This window comes from Opisthocomus hoazin, chromosome 7 (genome assembly GCF_030867145.1).
Source record: "Opisthocomus hoazin isolate bOpiHoa1 chromosome 7, bOpiHoa1.hap1, whole genome shotgun sequence".
NCBI lineage: Eukaryota > Metazoa > Chordata > Aves > Opisthocomiformes > Opisthocomidae > Opisthocomus > Opisthocomus hoazin.
In genome coordinates, this window is record NC_134420.1 from 75,179,914 (window position 1) to 75,193,798 (window position 13,885).

At 61.5% G+C, this 13,885-nt stretch overlaps 1 protein-coding gene across 2 annotated transcripts in view; it reads right to left on the minus strand.

Moving 5' to 3' along the window:
* Nucleotides 1-1,076: 1,076 nt before the first annotated feature.
* The window catches only part of LRFN5 (leucine rich repeat and fibronectin type III domain containing 5), a 59,266-nt gene continuing 46,457 nt past the window's right edge, over nucleotides 1,077-13,885 (minus strand). Inside the window, exons 2-4 of one of the 2 annotated variants that reach the window (XM_075427326.1) lie at nucleotides 9,635-11,042; nucleotides 7,690-8,402; nucleotides 1,077-1,486 (exon numbers count right to left, since the gene is read on the minus strand). In XM_075427326.1, coding sequence (XP_075283441.1) covers nucleotides 1,377-1,486; nucleotides 7,690-8,402; nucleotides 9,635-11,022 — 2,211 coding nt within the window. In that variant the 5' untranslated portion in view covers nucleotides 11,023-11,042 and the 3' untranslated portion in view covers nucleotides 1,077-1,376. Of the gene's footprint in view, nucleotides 1,487-6,883; nucleotides 8,403-9,634; nucleotides 11,043-13,885 lie in introns of those variants that run through there. The other variant, XM_075427325.1, reaches the window with a different exon arrangement.

The window sequence follows — 13,885 nt, forward strand, 5'->3', positions numbered from 1 at the left end:
GACCCTCCTCCGGCGGGCTGCCTCGTCCCGGGGGGTGCTGGTGTCTGCTGGCACGGCAAACGGCGGGCGAGCTGCTCAGCCAGCTGCCGGGGCTGCGGTCCATCGTCGGCACAGAGTCACAGAATCACAGAATCACAGAATGGTCGGGGCTGGCAGGGCCCTCTGTGGGTCCCCCAGCCCAACCCCCTGCCCAAGCAGGGTCACCCAGAGCAGGCTGCACAGCACCACGTCCAGGCGGGGCTGGAATATCTCCAGAGAAGGAGACTCCACAACCTCCCTGGGCAGCCTGGGCCAGTGCGGGACGCGTCCCACCCCGCCGGGAGCAGCCGGGCCGGGGCAGCCGCGTCTGGGCGTCCATCTTCCGCCCTCGCACAGCCGACGCGAAGCCAGTCCCACCAGCAATAAATATTTATCCTAGCTGTAATCTGTTCTTCAGAAGTTATATTGAAGCTGGTTGATTCACTGTGGGGTTTATAGAAGCTATAATTATATCTGTAAGCCATATGGGATTCTTAACAAAGAAGAAAAGAAAAAAAAAAACAACAAACCCCTTGGTCCTGCTAGAGAAGCAAGGCGTGACGGGGAGCCCTGCCGCCGCGCTGGGCTGGCAGCGTGGCCAAAGGGGCTGCTGCAGCCTGGGAGGGGTCCCCGGCGGTCCCCCACCCCGCGCTGGGGCTGGCACCGCACAGGAGCCCGTGGCCCGCCGGTGCTCGGGGCTCTGTTTGCAGGCACTGCCGGCACGCGGTGCTGCGGGAGCCCACGGGGCCATCACCCACCGGGTTCCAGCGGGCAGGGGCACACGGGGTGCTCCCCCCTCCGCCCAGAGCCCGTGCCCTCGCCCAGCCCCGGGCAAAGCCGGGCGGCTCTCCTGCCCCACCAGCGCCTGACTCCGCTGCCGCCCGCTCGGCAGGGACTCCGGCAGCCCTTGCCACCACCGGCCGCGGTGCTGAGCCCCATCCCGCTCAGCGCTGCCGGGACTGCACGGGGCCCTTCGGCACGGAGACGCAGCCCCGGGCGCAGACGGGCACGCCTGCCGCCGGGCAAAACCCTTCGCGTCAACCAACACGCCCACGCCGTCGTAGTAAAACATTTATTTGTTCAGGTGATACAAGCTACCGCGTTCACAGCTGGCGAACGCACCACTGGCGACATCGAACATGACTCGGGACTGCAGCTGGGGCCACCAGCCATCCCCACTTTTAGTTTTATAAAAACCTTGGACACCAGAAAAAACAGGAATTTAGACTTCATGTGGCAGATGGGCAATCTGTGATCGGGGGAAGAAAGTTTATCTGTCAGAGCCGACCTCGACGGCCGCGTGGCGCCGGCTGCAGCTTCAAGTACAGGTGCCGGTGGGGTGGGCGCGGGGCAGCGTGTCAGTCTGCGGTGAGCTGGAAGCGTATCGTTTTCTGCCGAGTGAGAACGTCGGGGGCAGCGCTTTCGGGGAGCGGAGGAGGGCGGGCGTCCTGCGGGTCGGCCCCAGCTTCTGCGCAAAGAGACAAAACAGAGGCAGTGAGGGGACGGGCAGCCGGAGCCGGGAGCTGCTCGGCGGGGCCACACCGGGCACGGCACCGCGCCGGCGCCCCGGGAGCTGCCCGCGGCACGGCAGCTGACGGGACTCGGGGACGGCAGCCGGCGTCCCCAGCCCGCAGCCCAGCCAGCCCCCACCAGCCAGCTTCGGCACCAGCCGCGAGTGCCGGCGCGGCAGCGCTGCTGCTGCGGGGAAAACCAAACCAACAGAAAACCCTCCCAAGACGGATCCAGGAAAGCTCATCGTTCCAGAATCGGAGAATTTTCCAGTTCCTAGATCTGCTTCTGCCCTCGCTGGGGCCAAGCTTTTTTCCACGGCAGGGCTTTCACCTCTGCACGGTGTCGGAGGTTTGCACAGAACGGCAGACACCAGAACGGAGCGGCGGATGGGCACGACTCCAGCGCTGGCCTGCGTGAGGTCTGCAGGCAACAGAAAAAGCCACTGCGGAGAGCCCGTGGCGACGTTCACCTGCCCTGCCCTGAGCTCCCACGTCGCTGGCATCCACCCACGGCGTTCCGGGCAGCCATTTCTCTGCAGGAGGAGCACTGCCTCGCCTGCGGTCCCACCGTGCCCGGCCTCTCTCCCTGCCACCCCGGCACGGCTCCACTTACCTTGGGGAACGCCAAGCTGCGGTCGCAGCATGCAAACGCAAACTAGACACCGTGCTCTCAATCCATCCTGGGTTTGCTGCGGGTCACCGGTCCCCGGAGCCTGCAGCCCGGCCGTGCGCGCCACGGCTCAGGTCTGGCAGGGCTCCCACAGCCCTTACCGGTTTTCCTCACTGCCCCCTCCCCACGAACGTGCCCCCTGCAGCGGGGACCGCGCGGCGTGCCCCCAGCGCGGGCGCGTGCCTCCGGAGCAGCAGCCTGGCGCTCGCACCCAGAACTGGCGGCGCGGAGGAAAACCAGGTCAGCGCCGAGCAGGGCACGCCAGCCTGGTCTCCACGGCCAGGCTTACGGCAGGAGCGCTTTCTGCAGGGCGGTGACTGAAACGACCCGAGGTGACGCAGCTTGTTCCAGCACAACAAAACCAGGAGCTCGTTCTGCTCGGTTTCACACACCGCTCCCGACGCGGGGTCTCTGCAGCCAGCCATGTGCCGCGTTGGCTTTTTCCCTTTTTCGTTTCCTTCCCTCCAAGCTAAGCTTCCTTCTTCCTACAGCAGCAGCCTTCACGCCCGGCCCTTGTGAATAAATCGATGACATCAGAAGCCCACAGTCAGCAAGACCAGCGTGGTTTCCTCTGTCGGCCCTGCCCTGCTGACGCCGGGCTGCGGCGTTTCAGCCCCAACCACTTCACCCCGCCAGCCCGCACGCTTTTGCCTCATGGAAGCTCGCTCTGCTTCGCTGCTGTGCGAGCAAGACCCCAGCCACGTTCAGATGGTGAACGCCAGTACAGGGCACGCGTGTTCTTATTTACAGAGCGGGTTTAACCTGGCATTCAGCGCCCACTGCGCGGCACCCGCCCGCAGCCCGCACAGCAGAGGCAACGCTGCTGCCCACGCGCCGAGCGTGCCCGGTGCCCACAGGGACGGCTCCGCTCCCCGGGCAGCAGCAGCAGCAGCAGCAGCAGCAGCAGTGGCAGCGGCAGCGGGTCGCACCGTGCAGCGACTCGCACCAGGAGTCGGCACGTTGCCGGCCGGCAGCCCCGGCCGGGCAGAGGTGCTGCCGCGGGTTCCCACCCAGCACAGACCCCGTCCGGCAGCACAGGCTCTGGCACCCGGTCCGGACACCCCAACACGCGGCAAGGCACGCAGAAACACATCTGCAAAGGGACAAGAGGGGATCCATGATTTCTATGAGCAGGACCCTACTGACTTTACCATGGTTTGCTTCTTTTAACCCAGAACTTTGCCCAACGCGAAGATTAGGGGAAGGGCACTGTGTGATGGCGTGGCTGTTGCTATTCACAGAATCACAGAACGGTAGGGGTTGGAAGGGACCTCTGTGGGTCACTTAGTCCAACCTGCTCTGAGAGCAACAGCACAGCCCTGCTCGCAAGCAGCACCCTGCACAGGACAGTAAACGCTCCCGAGCTGCTGCGACGCCGGCAGATGTTGCCACTCTGCGAGCGGTGTCTCCGAGACTCCGGTTCCTCTCAGTTAACAGGAGAAGAAGCGACAGTAAGCGACAGCAGCTGTGACCACCGCTTCTGCTGGCTGAATCAACTACGGGGGCAGACTGGCGTGTGCCGCCGTGCAGCGCGGCTGCCTCCCCCCTGCCCGGGATGGCTCAGCGACCGCGCTCGGTGCCCAAGGCGTTACTGGGAGACGCGGTCCCGACGCACTGACCAGCCGGGCGCTCGTGGTCCCTGGGGGCAGGAGCACCCCGGTGCTGCCGGCAGCAAGCCTCCAGCCTGCAGCAGCTCTGCAGCCGTCGGGGATGGCAGCCTGGCGGCGACACGTCGGCGGGACCCTCGGGCAGGGCGGGCAGCGCGCCCCGGCAGCACGGGGCACACGGCCATCGCCTTCCCCTTCGCTCTTCGTTATTGCTGGGCTGCCCGGGGAGGGCCGTCACACACGGGGAGCACGCTGGCAGAAATGAAGCCACATGGGCACCCAGAGCGGAGCAGCACCATGTACTCACCATAAAGAACATACCCAGAACACAAGGGAACGGCAGCACAGAAAGCAACCAGCACAACAGACTTCTCACCCAGCAAAGCCCTGCTTCTCCATCCGCAGATCGTTTGCTCCAGCCCTCTCTGACACAGCACACACGCTCTGAGAGAAGGGTTAGCACAAGGTGCAAGAGGAAGCACGTGCCAGCAATTTCAATCCAAGTAAACAAATTTCTGAAGTAGTTTCTCCTCCTCCAGCGCTTGTGAAAAAAGACACCACGTCACGGCCACGACCTCGGTCAACGTGTCTCCGAGCAGCGTCACAGGGAGCAGAGCCGCCGGCTGGGCGATGGCTCCGGGCCCTGCAGACGCCCGTCCGCAGCCACAGCGAAGCCCCCCGGCCCCTCCCACCCCACCGCAGGGAACGCTCCGCTGGGCTCCGCCGACGGCGCGGTCCCGTTCCCGGAGCACCGGGAAACACCGCGGTCCCGCACTCTGAACGCTGACCTGCCGGGGTTACTCTGGTCAGGGAGCACGGCCGCGCTTCCCGCCTCAGACTGCCGGCAACTCTGGTTTTGCAGAACAGAAAGAACAGAGAATTTCCTCCTTTCCACACCCTGACGGCACCAAGCCTGAAGGAACGGAGCCGTGCTGCTGCAGCCACGCCAGCGGACAGGCAGCCCTCAGCCCAGCCGCTCCCCAGGGACGCGGCTCTGGCCGCGGAGAGCAAGCTGCGGGGCACAAACCCTCGCCATCCGGCGCTCGCTGCTCCCTCGCTGCTAGCAGAGGACATCGAACGCAGGGACACACGGTCCTCCAAGCTGCTTATACGGATGCGCTGCGAACAGAACACTCAGCGGCAGTGTTTAGAAAATGACTCCTTTGAGTAAAAAATTAAAAGTATAAAAAGAAAACTCCCTAAATCCCCAAAAGCTATTAATATTTTAGCACTTTCACAAAACATTAGACACATTTACATCCAGTTTTAGACAACATATAAAGCATTTTCATTTGATGTTTTTAAAATGCACAACTAAAACAAATACCTCAGCAGCAAACCTTTAAAGTGCCCCGCACCCAGGCGCCAAGGGAAGGCACTGTCTGCAGAGCCCAGCCCCTCGCCTCTGCCGCGCTCCACAGCGCTCAGACACCCCACGGCCGCTGACGCTGCTCTGCTCCAACGGGCAGCTCCTGTGCGTACAGCCCCTCGAGAAGAACGTGGACTTCCAGGGAAATCAAAGGAGGGATTTTTTTAATTTTCATTTTTGAACTTTTCCAGCAGGAAGCAGGCATTCCGATTTTCAGGCTTTGTTTCCTTTTGGCTCTCCACATTTCCAAGGGAAGAAAAAGGTCTTTCTAAAACAGAAACAGCCTCCTCTTTTCATGCCCTCCACAGCACCCCCACCCAGACGCTGCGTTTCCACAACAGGCAGTAAAGCCGCCGGGAGCAACACACGAGGGCGAGAGCCGCAGGGGTCACCGGGCACACGTCAGCCCCGAGCTGCGGGGCAGAGACCCGGGGGGCTGCGGGGCGACATCCCCTGCCACGAGACATCCCCTGCCATGAGATGTCCCCTGCCATGAGACCTTCCCTGCCACAAGACATTCCCTGCCACGAGACCTTCCCCACCACAAGACATGTCCTGCCACTAGACCTTCCCTGCGACGAGATGTCCCCTGCCATGAGACGTCCCTTGCCACGGGACCTTCCCTGCCACGAGACCTTCCCTGTCATGAGATGTCCCCTGCCATGAGATGTCCCCTGCCACGAGACGTCCCCTGCCACAGGACCTTCCCTGCCACGAGACGTCCCCTGCCACGAGACGTCCCCTGCCATGAGACGTCCCCTGCCACAAGACGTCCCCTGCCGTGACTGCTCCCGGGCCAACCTGCTGCCCTGCTTAGAGCCAGGGTGTCTTCAGGCACCTGCTTGTGTTACACTGCCCTCAAGAAGGAGCACACAGGGTGTACAATTTAACTATTCTATCACTTTAACAGCCTCAAAGCCCATACCAAACCTGTTACTTGGCATCTGAGAACGCACTAACGCTGCAGAGATAAGCTATCTCTAATTGAAACATGATGACCATACGAGTTTAATTAATATTAATCGTAGACTTTTCTTCAGAACGAGCAGAGCAGCAGAAGCACGTCCGCCATCCTCACAACGTGAGGTTTTCAATTGCTGTCACCTATTGCCGTGTGTTTATGTCCTCACACAGTGGCCTGAAGTTACTCTGTCCCGCAGGCACCGCAACCAAACCGCACGCGACAGACGGGGCCATCCTCCAGCCCCTTCACTCCACGGGGACCACAGAGAGCCCAAACAAACCGCAGCGTCTACAGCAAATACGGCCCAAAGCGTCGAGAAAAGGAGGAGACCATCATCACCCCGGCCGCTCGCCACGGCGAGTCGCGGAGCCGCTGCGTGCCGCAGCGCCGGCACCAGGCACAGCCCCTGCCACGGCAGCCCCGGGCTCTCGGACGGAGCCGGGACGGGTGGCTGCTGCCACCGCCGCCGGACCCAGCGCTGCGGGACGAGGGTGCTCGGGGACCATGGGCTGGCACCTTCTCGGGGAGACGCGGCGGCAGAGCCCGGCTGCCCGACCGGCACCAGCCCCAGCGAGAGGGACCCCACGCGAGGACAGGGAGCCCTCGCCCTGGCACCCTCCTCCTCCTCCTCCTCCTCCTCCTCCTCCTCCTCCTGCCCCGCGGCAGGACCCGCCGAGCAGCGCCCACGGGCCCCGGGCACGGCTCCTGGGCGAGCAGTTACCGCGAGGCTGGCTGGTGTACGGAGTGAATATTTTATTTTACACAACATAACAACACAGCGTTGTTGTTTCTGTACAGCATCTGCCTAAAAACAAAGGCAACACCATTGTCACGGAAAAGAAATATACAGTCTGACCATTTCAGAAAATATCATTTTACTGATTGATCCAGAAGTGGTTATTTGTTAGCTTGGAGGAAATCTCATTTCCTTTATAAAAGGCTTTTTCTGTGAAAACTCTCTCTTTTGTTTTCTGCTACTGCAGAACCAGGAAGCCAGTCCTAGAGCAGGGAAGGCACTGGTGCTGTTTCATGCTTTTTTTCACCCCTTAATCTTTTTTTTCCCCTTTTTTTTTTTAATCTCTGAATGTTGCCTTCGGTTTTGATATTAAATAAAATCAAATGAAAACTAAATAAAACCCTGTGTGCACTGGGTGGCCTATACAGAACCCCGCATGAACAAGCCATTAATCAGCGAGACAACAGTGGACTTCCAAATCCAGTTCCCCGGGAGAGGGAGTTTCACACAACGTTTGGTGTTTTGTTTCTCATTCAAATAAAAATTAAAATTAAAAAAAGAAAAAAAAAGAAAAAAAAAGCAGGTCACACAGTGCTTTCCAATATCCACTCAGAACTGGAGAAAGTTGCTTTTCCACTATCCACGCCGGAGCTGTCTGACTGGACTAGCATCCCGTTCATGGACAGGCTCCGCTTGGACCGCAGTCCGCCCGCGCCGCGGGCGCTGCCGGGGCCGCGGGGCTCCATCAGCTCGCCGCCCAGGGAGAGCCTGCGCTTGGCTCGGGATGCGTCAGCCGGCAGCGTGAGGAACTTACTTGGCTTGGATTGTGCTCTTTTGTAGGCGGGGGCCCCTCTGACAGGGTCGGGGGCACGGCCAGCTAGCTGCAGGGCAGTGGAGTTGTTTCTGTTAGTGTTCTGGGACTCGATGCTGCCGACAGCTTCGCTCTGCGGCTCGCTGCTTGGCTTTGGCCCCGGCTTTCGCTTCTGCTTCTGGGAGACAGAAGCGCTGGAAGTCCAGGCGGGAGGCAAAGCGGAGGTAGTGGTGGCCGAGTCCTGGCTGGAGCCGGTCTCCGGCGACTGCGTCGCGCCGTCGCTAGCAGCCTTGCAGCACTGGACGCCCTCCTCGTGCCCGACGGCCTGCTTGGACACCGACTGCGACAGCACCCCGCTGCAGCCCTGGAGCTGAGCCCCGTTCGTCTGCGAGTACACGTTGCTGACCTTGGTGGCCTTCTGCTGCCCGTTGTTGTTACACACCTTGTAGCGGATCATGAGGATGATGATGAACACGAGCACGGACGCCACGATGATCCCACCAATGATGATGATCATGGTCCCGCCCAGGAACTGGGACTGCATGAAGTGGCAGCGCACGTAGTCCTGCTCGGTGGTGAACTGCGTGCAGCCCACCACCCGGGTGGCGGTCAGCGAGGTGATCCCGTCGTCGTAGATGGCCAGGACGCACAGGTCGTACGCCGTGCCAGCGGCCAGGTTGTTGACCAGGAAGGTTTTGCTCGTGGGAGGTATCATTCTGGGGGAGAAGGAAACCAGCGTGAACGAAGCCGGCAGACCCACAGGCACCCCCCCGCCGGGGGCCGCAGCCCCTGGCCCCGCCGAGCAGCACCAGGGCTCAGCTCCTCCGCTCCCGTCGCCGTCCCCGCAGCAGCGGCTGCCCTGCGTTTGGCCGGCCGCGGTCACCGACGGGCCCTCGGCACATCTCAGCACGGCTGAGCCTCCACGAGAGCGACCGTGTCAAAAACGTACAAGAAATTACCACGCAGATACAGTTTTGAAGGATGTGACCGTTAGAGCCGGCAGCACAGCACCTCTCCGCACTCCGCCAGCACGGACACGGCCAGGAAGCGCTACGAGGAACGCGTTCACGGACACCTTTCTCCCTGTGTTTCCATACAGCTGAGAGCGTTAGGATCCATGCAACTCCTCTGACTTTACCACCTGTCTGCCGATCAGCTTAGCTCAGAGGGTTAGAGGTCCGTCTGGATTATCTAAAAATAACGCGGTTCCAGGTAATTTCCCTATGGCGAGCAGAAGGTTGCCCGAGCCTTTCCCGTGGCCCCCAGCAGCTGCGCCGCGGGCACGGCCCCGCTCGGACGGCCCCGCTCGGACGGCCCCGCTCACACGGCCCCGCTCGGACGGCCCCGCTCACACGGCCCCGCTCACACGGCCCCGCTCGGACGGCCCCGCTCAGACGGCCCCGCTCACACGGCCCCGCTCACACGGCCCCGCTTGGACGGCCCCGCTCGGACGGCCCCGCTCACACGGCCCCGCTCGGACGGCCCCGCTCGGACGGCCCCGCTCACACGGCCCCGCTCGGACGGCCCCGCTCGGACGACCCCGCTCACACGGCCCCGCTCGGACGGCCCCGCTCGGACGGCCCCGCTCACACGGCCCCGCTCGGACGGCCCCGCTCGGACGACCCCGCTCACACGGCCCCGCTCGGACGGCCCCGCTCGGACGGCCCCGCTCACACGGCCCCGCTCGGACGGCCCCGCTCGGACGACCCCGCTCGGACGGCCCCGCTCACACGGCCCCGCTCACACGGCCCCGCTCGGACGGCCCCGCTCAGACGGCCCCGCTCACACGGCCCCGCTCGGACAGCCCCGCTCGGACGGCCCCGCTCACACGGCCCCGCTCACACGGCCCCGCTCGGACGGCCCCGCTCGGACGGCCGCGGCGGCGGAGGGGCTGCCGGGAGCCGGGGCAGGACGCCCGCGCCCAGCAGCCGCGCTGGGGCTGCCTTACCTGTAAACAAGGGAGTCATCGTAAGTACCGTTGTACTGGATTTGGAACATCCGTATCCCGGGTATATTCCTCTGAAAATTGAATTTCAGAAGAGCGGTCGAGGATGTCGCTTCCGCAACGACCACCTTCTTATCTTGGCTGACTTTTGTATCCCCGTTGCTACTGCTGGCGTTGGAGCCCGACTTGGTGGACGTGGAGATGTCCGAGGAGCCGGGGTCAGGCTCGTGGATGTGGTTCGTGCTGTTCAGCAAGTGGGGGAGCTTGATTATGTGCAGGTCCACCGTCTGCGTGGCCTCCCCGGCCGGGTTGGAAGCAATGCAGGTGAAGGAGCCCGTGTCCTTCACCGTCGTGATCAGGATGTCGAGCGTCCCGTTGTCGTACACCACGGACCTCGTTGCGTTCGAAATCAGCTTGCCCTCAGGTGAAATCCAGTGGATGGCCGGTTCGGGGTCGCCCCGGGCCTTACACCTCAGGGCGGCCCGCTGGCCCTCCAGCACTCGCAGCTCGTGGGTGTGCCGGGTGATGAGCGGAGGCTCGCACAGGAACTCCTCCTCGGGGATCGACCAGAAGTACCGGCCGGACAAGAGCGTGGGAGAAGCGCAGGTCTCCAGGTCGTCTTCCCTCGAAAGACGCCTCAGCCACAACAGCTCACAGTTGCAGTGCAAAGGGTTCCCACCAAAGCTCAACGCAAAAGTCGAGGGGCTGATAATTCCTGAGGTTGCCAGTACCTGAGCTCGCTGGAAGAGAGGATCAGGCGGTAGCTTCTGCAGTTTGTTAGATGTGACGTCCAGCCGGGTCATCTTGTGGAGGTGGGAGAAGGTCCCCTTAGGAATGTGGTCAATCATGTTGTGGTCTAGACTGAGAGTGTGCAAACTAACCATCTTCTCCACTGCATCCCAGGGGATGGTCTCCAGGTTGTTGTAAGACAAATCCAATTCCTCAAGAGCTAAAACATCATCGAAAGCTGTGGAAGAAATTAAAGTCAGCTGGTTGTTGTTAAGTATCAAGTGGTGAAGGTTGGAGAGCCCACTGAACATGTCATTGGTGATCTTAGTCAACCGGTTGCTGTTCAGATGCAAAGCCCGCAGATTGCGCAAGTCAGCAAACGCGTGAGGTGTGATAAAACTGATTGTATTCCTGGACAGGGTCAGGTCCACCAGGCTGGTCATGTTAGCAAAGTCTTTCCTTTTAATGTTTGTAACAAAGTTGTCTGCCAGCCGTAACTCCACGGTCCTCCTGTCAATGTTGGGAGGAACAAATAAGAGCCCTTTCTTGGCACAAAGGGTGGCAAGGTTCGGAGACAAAATCTGACAGACACAGCGCTTGGGGCAGATCTGAGCTCTCACCGCTATGCCGATGAACAGCAGAAACAAAAGCAGTTTTTCCATTGTAGATCAGGTTCCAGAGCCTGTAAGGGAGAGCAAATGTCGGTTAGTCTCTGCAAGGCAGGCAAAGGACACAGCGAAACAGCAGAGACAAAGACATCGGTGGCTAAATCGCGGAACTGGGGTTCACGTAATGGTTTTTCATCCTCATCTTGTTACCTGATGGCTTTATCACTCTCCATAGCCTGGCTTAAGAGCTCCTACACTGCCTTCCAGAAGAACACTGGAGAGATGTGTGTGTTTGCACACACGCATACACACACGCAGCCACCCAGACGCTCATACACGAGTGACAGCGCAGTCGGGAGCAGCTGGTGGCACCGCCGACGGCATCACCGGTGCCTGCGGGCCCGTCCTGTGGAGCTCATCCCCGCCGCAGCGCAGCTCCACGCCAGGCACGCAGCTTTCCAGCAGATGCTCCTGACCGCACGGTCCGGAGTGGCTCTGCCATAATGCCGTTTATGCGTGGGAAATGAGGGACGCTTCACGTGTGCTTTACTCGCTAAGCAAAAACTCTCGGCGGCCTCTAAATCACGGCAATTCAACGGGTTTACAGCCGTCTCCACCGAACATTTAAGCTCTTAATGCTATTTTCAGAACAAACTCGGAAGGAGCTAATTTTATGCCATTCAAAACCCAGAAATGCAAATAAAACAAACCAAGAAAATCCCCCACAACAACAGGGATCTAAATAAAAATGGAACGTGGGCTAATTTTAGATCCTCGCTGCTTTCCCGGCTGCCGCAACCAGCAGCGCAGCGCTCTCCTCCCAGAGAGCCTGACAGTTCGATTGGCCTTGTCCCTCGCGCTGCCAGACCCCGGGCCCGCGCGGGTCCGGACGCCACGTGGATAACAGCAGTGCCCGCAGCGGCTGAACGGAACCGTCCACCAGCGCTAGGCCGAAGGCGGGCGGCGGCAGGGGGACGCTCCCGGCGGAGCCCAGCCCTGCCCAGCAGCACCAACGCGTCGGAGAGGGACCCGTGCAGCCGCAAGCAACGGCCCTCAGCGGGACTCCGCGTCGGAAGCGAAGCACCCGGCTCCCTTCGGGCCTGACGGCAGCTCACGCGTACGGGTTGCCACGCTCAGATGCACCACCACCACCCCAGAAACGCACTAATGAAGCTCGTCTAAAGGAGAGCTTCGCAGCTGGCTGAAAGCAGGAGTCTTGGATTGTCACGGATAATTAAAGACATTTAACGTCAGAACAATAATTACTGCTCCTATTACAGAATCACAGAATAGTAGGGGTTGGAAGGGACCTCTGTGGGTCACCCAGTCCAACCCTCCTGCCGAAGCAGGGTCACCCAGAGCAGGCAGCACAGGATCTTGTCCAGGCGGGGCTGGAATATCTCCAGAGAAGGAGACTCCACAGCCTCCCTGGGCAGCCTGGGCCAGGGCTCCGTCACCCTCAGAGGGAGGAAGTTCTTCCTCGGGTTCAGCTGGAGCTTCCTCTGCTCCAGTTTGTGCCCGTTGCCCCTTGTCCTGTCGCTGGGCACCACTGGAAAGAGTCTGGCCCCATCCTCCTGACACCCACCCTGCAGATATTTAGAGGCATTTCGAAGGTCCCCTCGCAGCCTTCTCTTCTTCAGGCTGAACAAGCCCAGCTCCCTCAGCCTCTCCTCGTAGGGGAGATGCTCCAGTCCCCTCCTCATCCTCGCAGCCCTCCGCTGGACTCTCTCCAGTAGCTCCTCCATGGGGCCTCACTAGGGCAGAGTAGAGGGGAAGGAGAACCTCCCTCAACCCGCTGCCCACACTCCTCCTAACGCATCCCAAACAGCTCCTTACCCACCCTTATCAGGTCATTGCAAAGTGTCACAGAAGTTCTCACAGAAGCGTGAGCAAAGCCTAGAACACGCTGTGCGCGTGCACAAACGCTCGCAAGTGCTCTGACACCCAAGCGCCCCGCAGAGACGCGCCGACACCTGCAGCGGCGTAACGGCACGGGAAACCTCAGCCGACAGCAACAGCAAACCCGCAGCCGCACCTCGGGGACGGGCCGGAGCCCCGACCTGCGTGTCCCCGCCGTGGGGACGGGGATGGGGATGGGGACAGCCCGCCTGCCCCAGGCTGGCCCTCGTCCCCCGCCCCGGGGCAGCAGGGACGCCTCACGCGTCGCGGAGGGAAGGCAGAGCGGTCCCCACCGGTGTGCTCGGCGCGCTCCGCTGCCTCGTGGCTACGGCCCGCAGCGGAGATGTGCCGGAAGACAGCAGGAGCCGCAGGATCTGGTGGCTTAGCAGAACGGCAGCCACAAGAAGACCTGTCTTCTGCAAGTCAGCCCGGCCACGCGTCCTCTCCTTCCCCAGCACGCCTCATCCCGCACGCAGGTAACTCACAGTGACAGCAGCACCGGCACAGCTTACGGCTCGGTGCAGAAAACGCCTTTTCATCTAAGGAAAGCAATATCTGATTCTCATTACTTCCTTCAAAAATAAAAAAGAAGAAACAGAAAGCACATTATCACCACAAAACAGAGACATGCTGTTTGCCTGGGAAGCTGTGCATTGCTTTCATGTACTACTCGGTGCCTTGCAGAGAGACGGGGACAGCCAAGCTCCTCACGTGACATCTGTGACTCCCATACCGCGTGTTTTTAACCGCAGCAGAGCCAGCTGCTCTCCGAGGGCGGCCGTCCCCGGCGCTCCCCTCGGCACGGGCACACCGGGCTGCTCAGGATGGCCCGAGGAGCCAGGCCCGGACCGGGAAGCTGCGCAGGGCATTGCGGCAAGGTGTGGTGGCGGTGGCACGGCCGGGGTGACGCCGCACCCGGGGGCTCTGCCGCACCACGGCCCCCGGCGGGGCGAGCAGCAGCGCCCGGGCACGCAGCCGCCGCGGGCTGGGCAAACAAACGACCACCCCTCGGTTCCAG